Source organism: Haliotis rubra, unplaced genomic scaffold (genome assembly GCF_003918875.1).
Source record: "Haliotis rubra isolate DU_JTF1 unplaced genomic scaffold, ASM391887v1 Scf1632, whole genome shotgun sequence".
Classification (NCBI taxonomy): Eukaryota; Metazoa; Mollusca; class Gastropoda; order Lepetellida; family Haliotidae; genus Haliotis; species Haliotis rubra.
The window spans coordinates 115,174-130,867 of record NW_025765595.1 but is presented as its reverse complement, the minus strand read 5'-3'; the positions used below and the strand labels follow the sequence as shown (position 1 = coordinate 130,867).

The window sequence follows — 15,694 nt, the reverse complement described above, 5'->3', positions numbered from 1 at the left end:
TTTTACACTGATTGGATCTGTTCAATACACTATCTAGTCCCCGACATCAAAGTTCATAATTCTATTGACTCATTCATTCTACACTGATTGGATCTGTTCAATACACTATCTAGTACCCGCCATCAAAGTTCAGAATACTATTGACTCATTCATTCTACACCGATTGGATCTGTTCAATACACTATCTAGTCCCTGACATCAAAGTTCAGAATACTGTTGACTCATTCATTCTACACTGATTGGATCTGTTCAATACACTATCTAGTACCCGCCATCAAAGTTCAGAATACTATTGACTCATTCATTCTACACTGATTGGATCTGTTCAATACACTATCTATTCCCCGACATTCAAAGTTCAGAATTCTATTGACTCATTCATTCTACACTGATTGGATGTGTTCAATACAGTATCTAGTCCCCGCCATCAAAGTTCAGAATACCGTTGACTCATTTATTCTACAATGATTGGATCTGTTCAATACACTATCTAGTCCCCGACATCCAAATACAGAATACAGGAGCCCTGTTACACTATTACACATACCCTGTTTGCACGATCAATTATCAGCTGCGCCCATTCATTATGCAGACTATCCCATTTATAACAATGCACAGTGTGGCATGCATGATGGCTGTGTTTGTGAAGAACTGAAGGTATGTCCTGGACGCCTACTCCCAGTACACCAGGCAGCTCCGTGTGGATGGAACACGATCGGGGACCATGAATTCCACTGATTCTTTACCCAGTGTGCATTGTTAGGTCGAGTACATTGATTGATAGTACAAATGAAATATTACCGGCATACCAAAGTAAAAGTGTATATCTAACTTGTCATACAACATTCAACCCGTATCCTATGAAATCGGTAACTGTTTCTATAACCAGACCTCTAGGACGATGGCAATGTAGTAGTTGCCCTTCTCTGCTGCCCAACGCAAAAGGATGCTTTGGACTTCCTCACTAACTCGAGGAAATATTACATCGTCGTGAGTTCAAATAGTCTTGTTTTGCTAATGTTCAAAGTGCCTCTGCATGTGTGACATTCAACCTTTATGTTTCTTACATGTGATTATGATCCCTCTCTCAGAGAGATGTGTTTAGGCAAAGTCTATATGCTTCCATTTAACATACACAAATATATTGCACTTATGATTGATTTCTCGCGCACATTTTTAGTAAGATCTATTTCACGCCTAGTCGATTTAATAAGATTCATAGGCTGTGGGGTAACCTATGGTTAATGCGCTCTGCACGCTGAAGACCCGGGTTCGATTCCCCACGTGGGCACAATATGTGAACCCATTGCCCATTTCTGGCGTCCATCGCCGTGAGATTGCTGGAATATTGCTAAAATGGCATAAAACTAAACCCACTCACATTAATAAGATTCAAGGTTTTTTGTGCACAAAATCTATGACATGTTCCTACCTCAAGATGAATACCTGAAAGTGCATCATAAACGTTGGTCTTGAAAAATACATGTGCGTGTTTTCTGTCGGCCACACACTACTGTCCTAACAAGTCAAAGAAAACAATGAAGGATGTTTAGACGCATGTATTTACTTCCTGACTCCAGGGTACAGTACAACAGGTGTGTTCGGATGGACAATGCCGTGATATGTGTCGTATCTGCTGTGGTACAGGTCATGGAACTCAGCCCCGAGTCGCCATACCTTACAGATGTCCGGGTGGCCCGTCTGCTCCACCTTCTGAACACACCTGGCACTGCTAGTCGGCGTCTGGTGGTGTCTAGATCGGATTACGCGAACACATTTCCCGCTTGACGTTTTCGAGACTGTTGCTGACGAACAGGTCTGCAATTCTTCTTCCTCCTCCCCGAAGTACGGGTCCTGGCGTATCCCCATCTTGCTGAGGACACTGAAGGGGAAGATCTCTGATAACGGTGGGACTCGTGTCTCGGAACCACTGCTCTGAGCGGCGACAGTTCCAGGTCGCGGGTGTGTTACAGCTATCTCGGATGGGAACTTCTGAAGAATGAATGTTTTGCCGGTGACCACATCCCGTTCGGACCGAAATGTACTCTTACCATAGATAAAAGAAGACGATTTCCCAAAGACATGCGTCGCGTTATCATCTGCCTCATCAAAGCCCTCGCTGCGGACAATATTCAGACCTGCTGTTTTCGCTCCTTGTGCCAGAAAGATGACTTTCCTCAGAGCAGACGACAAAATTAATGTTACTCCTTTCCCTTCCAACATAGCCTGAACTTGAGTCAGCGCTGATCTAGTGGCGTTAGAGCAAGAAGCGTCTTCCTCGGGTATTTCATCTGCAAATTTGGTTGCTGGAGAAGATGCTTCATCGTCAGATTCACATAAGGTGTTGGTTGTCTGTAAGAGAAGAAATTGGGTTTTAGTGAAATCATATGCTTCCTAGTTGCTACAAGAGGGATCATGTAAAGTAACATAGACAGAACTAAATGAAAATGAATAGGACAGCAAGGAAGAAATGACTATAGATCCGTATACTTTCCACATATATGAATTTGCATTGAACGTCAGTGCGTTATTTTATAGTACAACCATATAGATTCAGTAAAAAAGTAAACATCCATTGAAGTTGTATATATTTCATCTTTTTTCCTTAAACTGTCATCGTGGATTGTCGATGCCAGCACCCATGTACATCATGTTCCTCGGCAGTCTCAACACCCATATCAGCGAGGATACCGTCTCCAGCCTTAGGAATTCATACCCAGTGGAGTGATTCTCAAATAACAGCATAACCACGGCTGACACGTGGTCTATCGATTCGTAATCTCGAGGTTTCACGGAATTCAGTTAAACAGTAATTCTACACGAACTCACTTTATAAAAAACTTATCTGAACAGGAAAACCTAATTGTGTTTCATATGGCAACATATTTAAACCTCGGCCTGCAGCCAGCATGTGTATTTCTACACTAGTTAACACTAGAAAGCCCAGCTTGAAGGAGGTGACTACTGCTTAACTAAAGTTGATGGAAAAAAGTTGAATTTTATCAGTAGTGTATTTACGGTACTGCTGGAGGTGGTATATGGGTCATACGTATGTAATATATATCTACATGGTTATGCTTCGTTTGAATGGGTAGAGGGATGACAGTGAGACACAACCAGACATACAACTGCAGTTTACTTGAGATTTTGTTAATATTGCCTCGAAATGAGCACATGTAACACTTCTCGGGAGCAGACAAAGTATTGCTATGATTAATACTGTTCCAGGAAACGTGTCTCCATAGTACAACAGCATTGTGTTTCATGAATACCTTTTCTTCACAAGGTTGTGGTAAGTTTGGTTCTCGGTGTACAGAAAATAACGGTATGGGGTCCGGGTCAACCAAGGTCCAAACAGGAGCCTATCTTTGTTGAACAAGCAACTTACGGGATTGGGTGGACGGCTGGATGACGTCCATGATCACGTGTCATCGTATATCGGATCCTTACTCATAATCACTGGATTGTGAGGTCCAGTCCCGACTATTTCTCAACAGCATACAAATATTCACTCATATTCTTTCACCAAAACGTCATTTCATTAATTTTAGAGACCACTTTCAACACATTATGCAACATCGGGGGGTTTCGTGATTATCGCATGACTCAGCAAACAGACTGCATGGGTCAAACTCCATTTTCCGAAAACTGAAAATGCCACATGATATGACACATCAAGCTATGGCGGAACAGGTTAGTGTACAAACGTCATAATCAGCTTTGGGAAGTACAACACATAAATATTGGCACCGACACTTGCAACGAGTAGGGCTGCGCAATATAACGGTTTACCGGTATTTACCGGTTCAGACATGAAAACGATACGTATTGCGATAACCGGTATTTTGACATGCATTCGGAAAACTTCGTACTTTTTTCACACCGGAAGTCATGCGTTTGTTGTAAATAGGCTACCCCCAACAGCGAACAATTTATTGTGGTTCCAAATACAAAGGCTTCAGTATGGCAGCGTTTTGGGGTGAAAAACTTCACGTTAGATGGAACTATTGATAAGAGTAAAGTGAAGGAAAACTAAGTTCTATGGATAGAAGAAAAAGAGTAAAGTTGTATGTATTGCAATGGTAAAGTGAAATGCTCAAGCGGGACGATTCAAAGTTTTTAATTAAGCTTAATCAAGCATAGTGATTTTCTTCTGGTTTTTTTTGTTTTATAAATCAAGCATTAACTCGAACATAAGTAGGTTTTTTGTTTGTTTGTTTTTTGGTTAAAAAAACACCTTGCAATATAGTGCAATACATATCGCAATATGACAATTCTCTGCAATACCCACCCCTAGCAACGAGATTGCTTCATATTTACCGGGAATAAATAGATGTGTAGGCTGCCACCCTGTAGTAAACAGAGTAACCTGCATACTCACTGGTCAGTGATTTAGAGACGGATCTAACAAAGTCACTTTAACTACTAGGACACAACAAATACATTCAACACTATTTTAGGCAAAGCAAAACATTTTACAATCACGGAACTGTGCAAATGCAGAAACATTTATTTGTAAACCTTACCATGGAAAGACATTGTTTTAGGAGTTCGAACTGTTTATCATCATACATTACAAGCTAAGGAATTTACTCAGTTGTTGGCGATCTATAGCCCAATTTTACATTGTATTGTCCGGAAATAATTTTCTACTTTTAAAGATATATGCTAGCTAGTTTAAACTCAATCTGTGATAATCTAGTGGTTTTACTGTCCTTCGTTGACAGGGTTTTATATATTATATGTATGTATTATAAATTTAGAACTAGTTTTAGTCACGATATGGCTGAAATATTGCCGATGTGACTTTAAATCTTAACTCACTCACTCACTAAGAAATTTACCTCGAAATAACAATTCGATTACAGTTGGCGGGTTGCAAAAAATTCACTAAATGAGCTTATACTATCTCATGTAAGAATGTCCATATCTCTGATTGGTTCACATCACCTAGAACAAATTACTATCTATGCCCGGTGCGGTCCTGTCCCATTTGTCAGACGCCCATTAGTATATCATGCTGAAGACAGATTATTAAAGTTCACTGATGTGAAGCTGTATTTTTGTTTCTTGGACCATTCCACTTTCTTTTTACAAAGGTATTACAAAGGTAGTTGTTGGTGCAGTCAACCATACCATACGTTGTTTTAACCCGTATGACTAGTGGGACGTATGAGTAATGGGAGGACACCCCCGGTGCACGGCCGCACACCGCCAAAGCGGAATAAAATCTTTGCGAGGGAGAATAAATCATTTATACCCCACCCCATGGAAAAAGCATGCACTCACGGCAGTCATTGAACCAGTGGTTCGGATCGACTAGTCAGCACCATGTTCCCCGCTCGGTGGATAAAACCTAACACGGGATACCCCTCGTCACAATGCTACAACTTATAATATATGTTATCTTACACAAGAACTGAACGACTTGTCGTGAACACCCTCTGACATAGGGTTGGCCTCACATTTGCCCACAAGTTTCTCTATGACTTAAATATGTTAAACACCTCTCATGAGGATAGTAACACACTTTGACTCACAAATATATGTTGTCCATGTGTTTCATTATTAAATGTTGTTTTGGAGGGGGTGTTAAGGGCAAGATGTTACTGAGACCTGAAAACATTGAGGGCTGACTGTCCCTCTGACCGGTAGAAACCCCACTGATCCCAGCGGGTAGGTGATGATGATGTTAACAGAGAAGTATGGACCCCTCCCCTGCATGTCATGTACAAAATCAATGGACACCCCCATAAATTACAAACATAATCTTTTAATATATTTATGTACAAAATTGCTGACACCCCCACCCCCACCTCCCACCCCTTGTACCTGTCTGTCGGGGCGTCGAGCGCTCCAGGTGATGTGGGGAACTACAGATAACACGGAGAATGTACCTACATGTATGTCGGGGCGTTGAGCGCCTCACATGGTGTGGGGACTACAGAAAACCCGGACCATGTACCTGTTTGTCGGGGCGTCAAGCGCTCCAGATGATGTGGGGAACTACAGATAACACGGAGAATGTACCTACATGTCTGTCGGGGCGTCGAGCGCCTCACATGGTGTGGGGACTACAGAAAACCCGGACCATGTACCTGTCTGTCGGGGCGTCCAGCGCTCCAGATGGTGTGGGGACTACAGAAAACCCGGACCATGTACCTGTCTGTCGGGGCGTCGAGCGCTCCAGATGGTGTGGGGACTACAGAAAACCTGGACCATGTACCTGTCTGTCGGGGCGTTGAGCGCCTCACATGGTGTGGGGACTACAGAAAACCTGGACCATGTACCTGTCTGTCGGGGCGTCGAGCGCTCCAGATGATGTGGGGGACTACAGAAAACCTGGACCATGTACCTGTCTGTCGGGGCGTCGAGCGCTCCAGATGATGTGGGGAACTACAGAAAACCCGGACCATGTACCTGTCTGTCGGGGCGTCGAGCGCTCCAGATTGTGTGGGGAACTACAGAAAACCCGGACCATGTACCTGTCTGTCTGGGCGTCGAGCGCTCCAGATTGTGTGGGGAACTACAGAAAACTCGGACCATGTACCTGCCTGTCGTGGCGTCGAGCGCTCCAGATTGTGTGGGGAACTACAGAAAACCTGGACCATGTACCTGTCTGTCGGGGCGTCGAGCGCTCCAGATGATGTGGGGAACTACAGAAAACCCGGACCATGTACCTGTCTGTCGGGGCGTCGAGCGCTCCAGATGGTGTGGGGAACTACAGAAAACCCGGACCATGTACCTGTCTGTCGGGGCGTCGAGCGCTCCAGATGGTGTGGGGAACTACAGAAAACCTGGACCATGTACCTGTCTGTCGGGGCGTCGAGCGCTCCAGGTGGTGTGGGGAAATACAGAAAACCCGGACCATGTACCTGCGTGTAGGTGTGATTCGCTCGTGTCTTCCTGCACAACATGTAGACCACAGCAGATGACGATGCACCCACTATAACACCAGCGAGAAAGATGCGACATTTCGTTGCGCTTGTGATTGGATCAGCCATTTTAACGTAGAACTGCTTACGCCCGACGCCGTAGTAGCATGAGAAAGACAATGGTGTGACGTCAGAGGCTAAGTCACATGTGACGTTGTCGCGGAGCGGGACTGGCACAATTGTGTGACGATAGACACCTGTCCATAACCACCTTATGGCGTACAGAAACGGAGCTCAGCTTGAAAGGAAGCTACAAGAAATTAAAGCTTGAATCTTATGACATATAGCGTCATCAGGCGATTGTGAAATAGGTTCTGAATTTTTTATCCCAATGTCGTCATGGTGATATATAGCAACTGTTGAGACACAACAACACAAAAACAAGAGACAAAAGTTTGTTTATATGTTTGGATTTTAACGTATCGCTTTGTTAAGATTAAACCAGTTTGTTGCGTGCTACAACCATACAAACACAGACTACGATAGGTGAGACCCTGGTTAGATTTTAGTCCCCATCAGTTTCTGCCTGATGTTGAGGATGACGTATACGATCTGGTGTTTAAGCTGGGGGAGTCGGCGAGGATGTTGCTCGTACTGTCAGTCACTGGATTGTCTGGTCCAGACTTGATTATTTACAGAAAGCCTCGATATAACTAGAATATTGTTGAGTTGGGCGCGAACTACTGGCACCTCAGTTCTATAACTGCTACGCAGATGTTTCACGCGGTTTTACGGTATTGGAGAAATGTACGATTACAGCATAAGTATGTTTGTGTGTAATTATTTCTTCCATCTAAATATCTACTACATGTACATCGTGAACTGCCTCATGAAACAGCTACTACATTGCTGAACAGAGAGGGTTGCGATAAGAACGAACGTTCACTTGCCTACCAACCTATGCCGGCGTGCAAATCTTCAAGCGTCGCGTGGCCAAATATGAATGTTGGTATTTTACGTATGCTTCAAGCATTGTACGCACAAGCACGGGAACAGTACACAGAACTCACTGGTAGGGAACTTGGTCACAGTGAGAGTGGAGTCTTTGTGATTTTTGCGACGGAAACTTTGCGATATGTCACAGAGTCTTTGTGATTTTAGCATTAGCAAGGGAAGGGTAAGGTACAATATCAATATTACAAGGGAGTTGAATTCACATTTACGTACATTAGGTTTCCACCAGTAAAAAGTAAATATTGTGATGTTTAGAAAGCTACTGATAATCATGTAAAACCATTAATTGTCACGAAATTAATCCTTTTTGGTAAATAATCGGTATATTGTGACAAATGACCCCATAAAGAAGTGTAAAAATAATTCAAAGTGTTCCTATTAGAGTTGATCCCCTTTCATCATAAAGCATGTGCTGTTTTATCAGCTAAAAATAGCGTACATATCAATTTCCATGCATTGGTCTTATGTCACAGAAACTTTGTCATTCCGAAATTGATGTAACGGAAAATTCTTGACGAGAGTGGTATTTCTTGACTTGTTAGTATCCTATTTTTCTGTATTTCATTATTATCACAAAATCACTATCACCCGAATTTCTAGCATATTTTGACAAATTAAGATGCTTGCAAAGCAAATATTGTATTTTCAGACATTATCTCAGGTAAGGTATAATTTAGGATAAATGTATGTATGTGCGCCCGGAGAGCGGAAGGTCGCGGGTTCGATCCCCGGCCGCGTCATACCTAAAGACGTTAAAATATGGTACTTGTTGGTCCCTGCCTGGCGCTAGGCGTTATTGGGTACAACAAGGACTGGTCCGCTCGGAGTCAGTATAATGTGTATGAGTGGGGTATTCATGCTTCACTGCGTCATGGTATCTCAGTGGGCTAGCACTAAGTCTGGGCTAGTACATACACATGCATGCACGTCGTCATATGAGCGAAATATTCTCAAGCACGACGTTAAACCTCACCTCACCTCACAACCCAAGGGAGCCCCATGGGATATACACAAGGGCAGATCACTCCACCTAACGGGAGGTAAGTAGGGCGGCGACAGGGGTGAACTGGTATTTCTGAATTCAAGCGTGGCGAGGTATAGCTTCGTAGACGGAAGCCCAGTACGTTGAGAAAATACTTCAAAGGCGTTGGCTTCGCTGTCGGTGTCCTGTTCAAAACAGCATGCAGACAGATGTCACTGTCATGGACTGAACTGGAACTGGAAGGACAATCTGTGACTCAGGTAAGAAATGGAAACATCATTGGAGACTCAGTGAAAGGGGTATATAATGACGTCCAATGTTCGGCTGATGTGTGTGTTTATTGGTGAAACGTTTGTCATCATGCTTTGTCAGCGACTGCGTGTTTCGAAATTCGGTGTGTAAGTATTTTGATAATGGGCGTGGTTAGCAGTTTCATAGTGGAAAGTTACATGGAGCTGAGACATCGGAGCTCTACGACAGTATGAATTAGTGTGGTGTACTGTACGCCTATTATAACTCGTCTGTTACGGTCTGATTAGCAACGATATTATGTGTGATAGGTCTGTTAGCTGTGACTTAGCAAGAAATATTCATTCGACTAACGTGATATTTGTAGTGAACGTAGTGATTCTGCGACGATAATTACCCTCAGACTATCCCGTAGCACATGATGTAGATGATGTACGCTAAAGGAAACGGTTTTTCTCGCTGGAGGATATATTCTCAATGCAAGTTCAATATTACATACCTTTATCTAAATGTGTAGAATCAACTAATGTGTAACAGATAAAAACTACATGAATGGACTGTGTAAGACTTGTCATGACAGAGGTGCAAGCATGGCCACCTGAGGGAACTTTGGAGTGACTGGCTTCATACCACAGAGCCAATCATAATTGTAAACTAGACTGGCTTCCAGTGTAATCTTTGCTGATTCATTCACAAACTGCTAGCACGTGTGAGAGCTCACATTGATCAGCAAAGATGAAATACAGTTTCATCGTGGAATGTAGGGAAATGTAGGTATCTTCATGTCACATCTATAAGATGACGTCACATGTGGTACTATTGCAACTTTTGTTTACACAGCTTAGACATGTACCACAAACTAATGATTCCATGTCAACATTGCTTATCATATCTATGTTATGTATCAATCTTACGTATCTACATGTGTAAAATGACTAAAATTTCCACTCAGGCAATTAATAAACCCCCTTAATATTTGTCTTATTTTACTTGTAAATTATCTGGATTGATGTCCACAGATTAGTTTGATAAATTGAAAAATCAATCAACTTATTATTGACTAATCCTTTGAACGTGTTGAACAAGGCATTTTGTTTTACATGGGTACCTTACAAGAAGATATGGGTGTATACCATTAGCTTAAGTAAACCTACATAAATATTCTTACTGCAGAAAAGTCAACTGTGCAAGATAACAGTGATTAATCAATCAAATGTTATCAGTTAATCCTTTGATTGATGTTTTTTGCTGCTCAACTGACTATTCCAGTCCTGCTTCGTTGACACATGCATAGGACATAACATGTAATTCATTCACCACATCAGAGCCAATCTTAGAATAATTATCTCCAGACACCCTCAAAGACAGGAGTGACCATTAATGAAGAGAAAGACAGCAAATACACAAGTGTAAGGTGTATACCATAAAACGTGGATGAACAGAAGGTAGAAGTAATTATTGCATTAGAAATGAATTTCATTGAAAATAAGATTCATCCACATTTTCATTCTCTTCCCACAGAGGTTACTTGTCATATCTTCCTACGAACCTCTGTTCTAATACGGCCATATTTCCCGGTTCTCGTAAAATCCCCTAGCAGCAAAAGATCGCAACACGAATTATCTCCCTTCTTTCTATCCAATCAGAACACGTGTTACATCGACTTAGATTCAACTTGACTAACACAAGCAAATGTGGGGCCACAAATATCCCCCCATCTGCCCGGGACTTGTGTTGATATTACACAAGACGTTTAATGGCTAGCTTGTCCGTTGTCAACGAGGGCGATGGAGACGCCACTGATCCCCCATAACATGACTGAGTTCTGTCTAGAAGAAACGGTTGCGCATAGCGCAGGGGAAGAGGTTTAGTTTTCTCGAAGCATACGGAAATTACCGAGGCCTTGCGAATGATCACTTTTGAAACAACGTCGCTGATTGCACAACTAAATCTGATTGCCTCCAATCACGAGTCTTGAACGCTCACACCATGAAAGGGCCGTATTAGAACAGAGGTTACGTAGGAAGATATGACAAGTAACCTCTGTGGGAAGAGAATGCCACATTTTAAGAATATGAAATGAACTTCATTGTTGTGAAAATATTCTGTACACATCTTTGCTGTAATCCAAACTACATAATTGTACATGCATTTACACATGTCTATGCATTTGCAATGTGAAATGTTTCACTCAGTCCGTACCATCCAATCGGTTACAGACCGGGAGAGCCACATTTCCAAAACAGACAGCCAAAATTGATGTGGCTCTCCCGGCAATAGTTATGGTTGCGTGAACATGGAATGTGGCTCTCCCAGCTATGCTGTCAAAACATGCTTAGTGATTCAAACACGTTACTGTATTTAACAAAGGAAGACATGTTTCCTCATAATTTTATTCAGATCACAACAGATTTTATTTCTATAATTATCACAATATAACATATAATATTATCACATAATAATAAAAAAAATCTTAATCTGTAAAACATAATAATAATGATAATGGTTTAGTTTGTTGCCATGTGTACATATCTTATGAAAACTTTCTGCTGCATTGTGATTCGTGGACGTCCACTTCTTGGTCTATCTACAGTGACCCCAGTCTGTCTTATCAGCGTAACTAATACCTTCTAACATATTTTTGATAGTATTTAAGTATTCCTAAAGATGGTAGGAGGGAAACGTTTCTTTTGGAATTTAGTGTAGGAACAGTCTTTTACTGCTTACGGTAATCCATTAATTAATTTATCTATTGGAAATGTGGCTTTACCGGCTACAGCCATGTGATTGAAATGTGGCCTTCCCGGCAATATTCATTTTTGAAATGTGGCCTGACACCATCCAATCAAATGTGAAGATTCAAAGGATTCCCCCAGGTCAACCAGGTCCTCCCTAGTTTGTCTGGGTCACCTCCCATAACCCCTACATCTAATCGATTCTCATCTACCCAACAGGTTATCAAAACCAAGTTCACGGTCCACCACACTGCTAATCCCAAGCCTGTTACTATTTTGTCTGAGGTCCAGTTTGTTTGGTTGCTGAAACTAATTGGTATCTAGTAATTACACAGGGTAATTAAAATGGTGCCCACTAGACCACAGAAAGTTGGGGTGTTATTTGGGTCCCGATATTTCCCTTTAATATGAGAAATGACAACAGCCAGCAGTTCATTCTGTACAGTGCATGGGTTGACACCTTGTCTTTACAGAGCTCTGTTGTTTGGGTTTGAGAGCATGGAAGACTTATTTTGCTCAATGAGCTTGCACAATGCTATGATTGTTTCGTTATTGACCACATAAGTTTTGTGCTGAGGTTTACGATTATTGATCGATTACTGAGCTCTGATTATTGATTTGAGTATTGTGAGTAATAACCAGCACTAGTTGACATATAATAGTCACTACTACAGAACTAATTTGTTAAACCAGTGAATAACCACGCCACATCAAAGCAACACCAGAAACAAGTTCAGATTATATTGCAACACATGGGATTACAGTCACCTGATCACAGGAGGTAATAGAATGGATGGGGTATGTGGCAGCAGCTGTAAATATCAGACTGTGTACTTGCAATTGTTGCGAGTTATATGATCTTTTCAACTGAAACAACCACAAGTTTAACCTTGCAATAGTTTGAAAAGGTTGATTTCATGAATGTGGTAGTATCTTACTAGTTCCATAAACTCCCACAATACTGACAAGATCTGTAGGTTGCATGTGAAACATGTGTTGCAGTGGGGCTTTAGCTATGTTTAATGTTACATAAGGACAGCGTTGCAAACTCCCGCCTGCCCGACCGTCCGGGACGGTCTGTTTTGCGACTGGACGGTCAGTTTTAAAAAGTTGCACGCCCGATGGTCTGGCTGTTGAATCAGCGTAATTTTGTAATGTATATAATGACTGAAAACATTTAAAAACGTGTTATTGTGACAATAACCTGACATTAAACAGTTCCCTCCTCCTATTTACCTCCTCTATATTTTATCTTAATCCTGAAAATTCTGGACTGGTAACTTTCCAGCCGGTCTGGTAACTTTTGAGAGTTACCAGACCAGTTGTCTGGTCGAAATTTTGGGGAGTTTACAACACTGATAAGGAGGATAGTTTGCTCTTAATAAATTATAATTATTTATATGATTTGAATCACAAAATTCAATATTTCACTACAGATTTACATCGACTGATAAAATGCATTTTCACCTCCAAAAAGTTCTTTAATAAGCACATAAGTAGGTTACAGGCCGGGAGAGCCACATTTCCTAAACAGATAGCCAAAATTGATGTGGCTCTCCCGGCAATAGTTATGGTTGCGTGAACATGGAATGTGGCTCTCCCGGGTATGCTGTCAAAACATGCTTAGTGATTCAAACACGTTACTGTATTCAACAAAACAAGACATGTTTCCTCATAATTTTATTCACATCACAACAGATTTTATTTCTATAATTAGCACAATATAATATACTAATAGATAGTTTACATATAATATTATCACATAATAATAATATATCTTAATCTGTAAGACTTAACAATAACAATAATGGTTTAGTTTGTTGCCATGTGTACAAACAGATAAAATGGCGTAAGATCACAAAACATAAGTTATAAACATACTTTTTGTACACCCTCTACTGCAGATGAAGGAGATCGACCACATGGTCCATATACTCCATGTCACTCAGGTGTTGGTTCAGATGCTTGGTCTTCAGTGATGCAATACGAGCATCAATGGTTCTGTATTGATGCAAATACTGCTTGAATATTGCTACATTTTGGCGATTGATATTGCTGTGTGTAAACAGAAAATGGAAATATGTTACTTCGCAAGCAAAAATGTTAACAAAGATCATTTTGGGTGTTCCTAAACACTTTTTTCACAATATCAAAGACACGTTGTACTTGTTTTCACTAATGCAAATCAGCAGAAAATGTTTTAAAAGACTGAAATCATAGGAATGATTTTTTTACAATTTTACACGCTCTACAACAGTTGTTTCTTGTTTTAATAATTGAAAAATGGTGACTTTAAATGGTTTATCTCTGTCTCAATGCAGACTTTTATTTCAACCTTTTTTGGACATCTAAAGCACAGTTATTGGTTTATTTCGGCATGGTCAAAAATAGGACAATTTAACTATTCTGAAAAAGATGCTTTTCACCTAAATTTGAATGCGTTTGAGAATTTGGTTCACAATTTACACAAAGCTGTGTTGTTAAGCTCTCTTGTAAACTAATACCTTCTAACATATCTTTGATAGTTTTAAAGTACTTCATAAAGGTAGGAGGGTAACGTTTATTTTGGCATTTAGTGTAGGAACAGTCTTTTACCGGTATTGCTAAACAGCACACTTGTGAGTAGGAAAGATTATTCCTGTCTTGTGAAAACAATATCATACATGGGGACACTCTTTTACCGGTTACAGTAATCCATTAATTAATCTATTGGAAATGTGGCTTTACCGGCTACAGCCATGTAATTGAAATGTGGCCTTCCCGGCAATAGTCATTTTTTAAATGTGGCTTTCCCGGCCTGACACCCATAAGTAATTGCTGGTTTCAGAAATTACTGGAAAAAGAATTTGCTTTAGGTTTTACCTCGTAAATCATACTTTGTATGTCCTGACAAATTTGTTTTGAATTTCTGTGAAAGACTGAAGATCAGATTGTGTGCTCAGACATATTTTATATAACTCTCACAATAATTAGAATGTTTGAACTGAATTGTATTCTGTGTAAACAGGGTCCGCCTTGCAATCCAAACTGGCAGTTCAGGGCCAATTGTCTAGCGACTAGTTTGAAAGTCAGCTTGTTTTAGTCAACCAGTCTGGACAAGACCTACAAGGGTTGGGTGATTTTCTACCTGGCTATAACATTTACCATCTGTACAAATTGCAAATATTGACCAACAGAGTGTGTTGATAATAAGAACTTCACTTAGGAATGTCCTCTGATAGCTCGCATTTATTCTGTCATGTGCTTGGATGCATGCTTGTACAATTTTTGCTAAAGGGACATTTTGAATGTCTATTCAGCATTATTAGTGTAGAGAAGTGTCAGTATTGTAACCTGGCTTCTATCTTTGTGTTGTAAAGTGGCATCACCCTGAAATGTGTGACATTGTGATAGGTCTTGACTGGTGTAGGGCAGGTATAAGCATGTTACAACACTTAGATGTTACAACACTTGAGGCATGAGTCTAGGAGGAGCAACACCAACATCTGGCAACAAGAAAAATAAAGTATACATTATCTTAGTCAGGCCATCATAATAGTATATGAATACACAGAAGCGTTGTCTGAATTAACGTGATCTATATCATATGTATAGCTTCCATGTCAGGCAGCACTTCTCATAACATGAGTCAGGGATTAGCAACACTGAACATTTGGCAACAAGAGAATATGATATATATTATCTTAGTCAAGCCCTCATGCCTATTTGACTAAAAAGAAACACTGTCTGAATGAATGTGATCTGTATCATATGTTTACCTACCACAGTACCAGTTGCAAAGGAATAGTTTCAAATGTTTTATTAATGTAGTGACTATCATTGTATCAGCAATACACATT

General features: G+C 40.8%; 2 protein-coding genes across 3 annotated transcripts in view; one reads left to right on the top strand and one right to left on the bottom strand.

The window, feature by feature from the left end:
• Positions 1-1,560: 1,560 nt before the first annotated feature.
• LOC124271787 lies at positions 1,561-7,054 on the bottom strand. Its single transcript, XM_046706938.1, has 2 exons — positions 6,876-7,054; positions 1,561-2,352 (listed from the first exon to the last, which is right to left on the bottom strand). Exons 1-2 carry the CDS (start codon positions 7,002-7,004, stop codon positions 1,564-1,566), a joined length of 918 nt encoding a protein of 305 aa, XP_046562894.1. The 5' UTR covers positions 7,005-7,054; the 3' UTR covers positions 1,561-1,563.
• A 1,918-nt stretch (positions 7,055-8,972) lies between these two features.
• The window catches only part of LOC124271792, a 36,309-nt gene continuing 29,587 nt past the window's right edge, over positions 8,973-15,694 (top strand). Inside the window, exon 1 of one of the 2 annotated variants that reach the window (XM_046706946.1) lies at positions 8,973-9,068. The gene's annotated coding sequence lies outside the window, so the exon portion shown is untranslated. Of the gene's footprint in view, positions 9,132-15,694 lie in introns of both variants that reach the window. The other variant, XM_046706945.1, reaches the window with a different exon arrangement.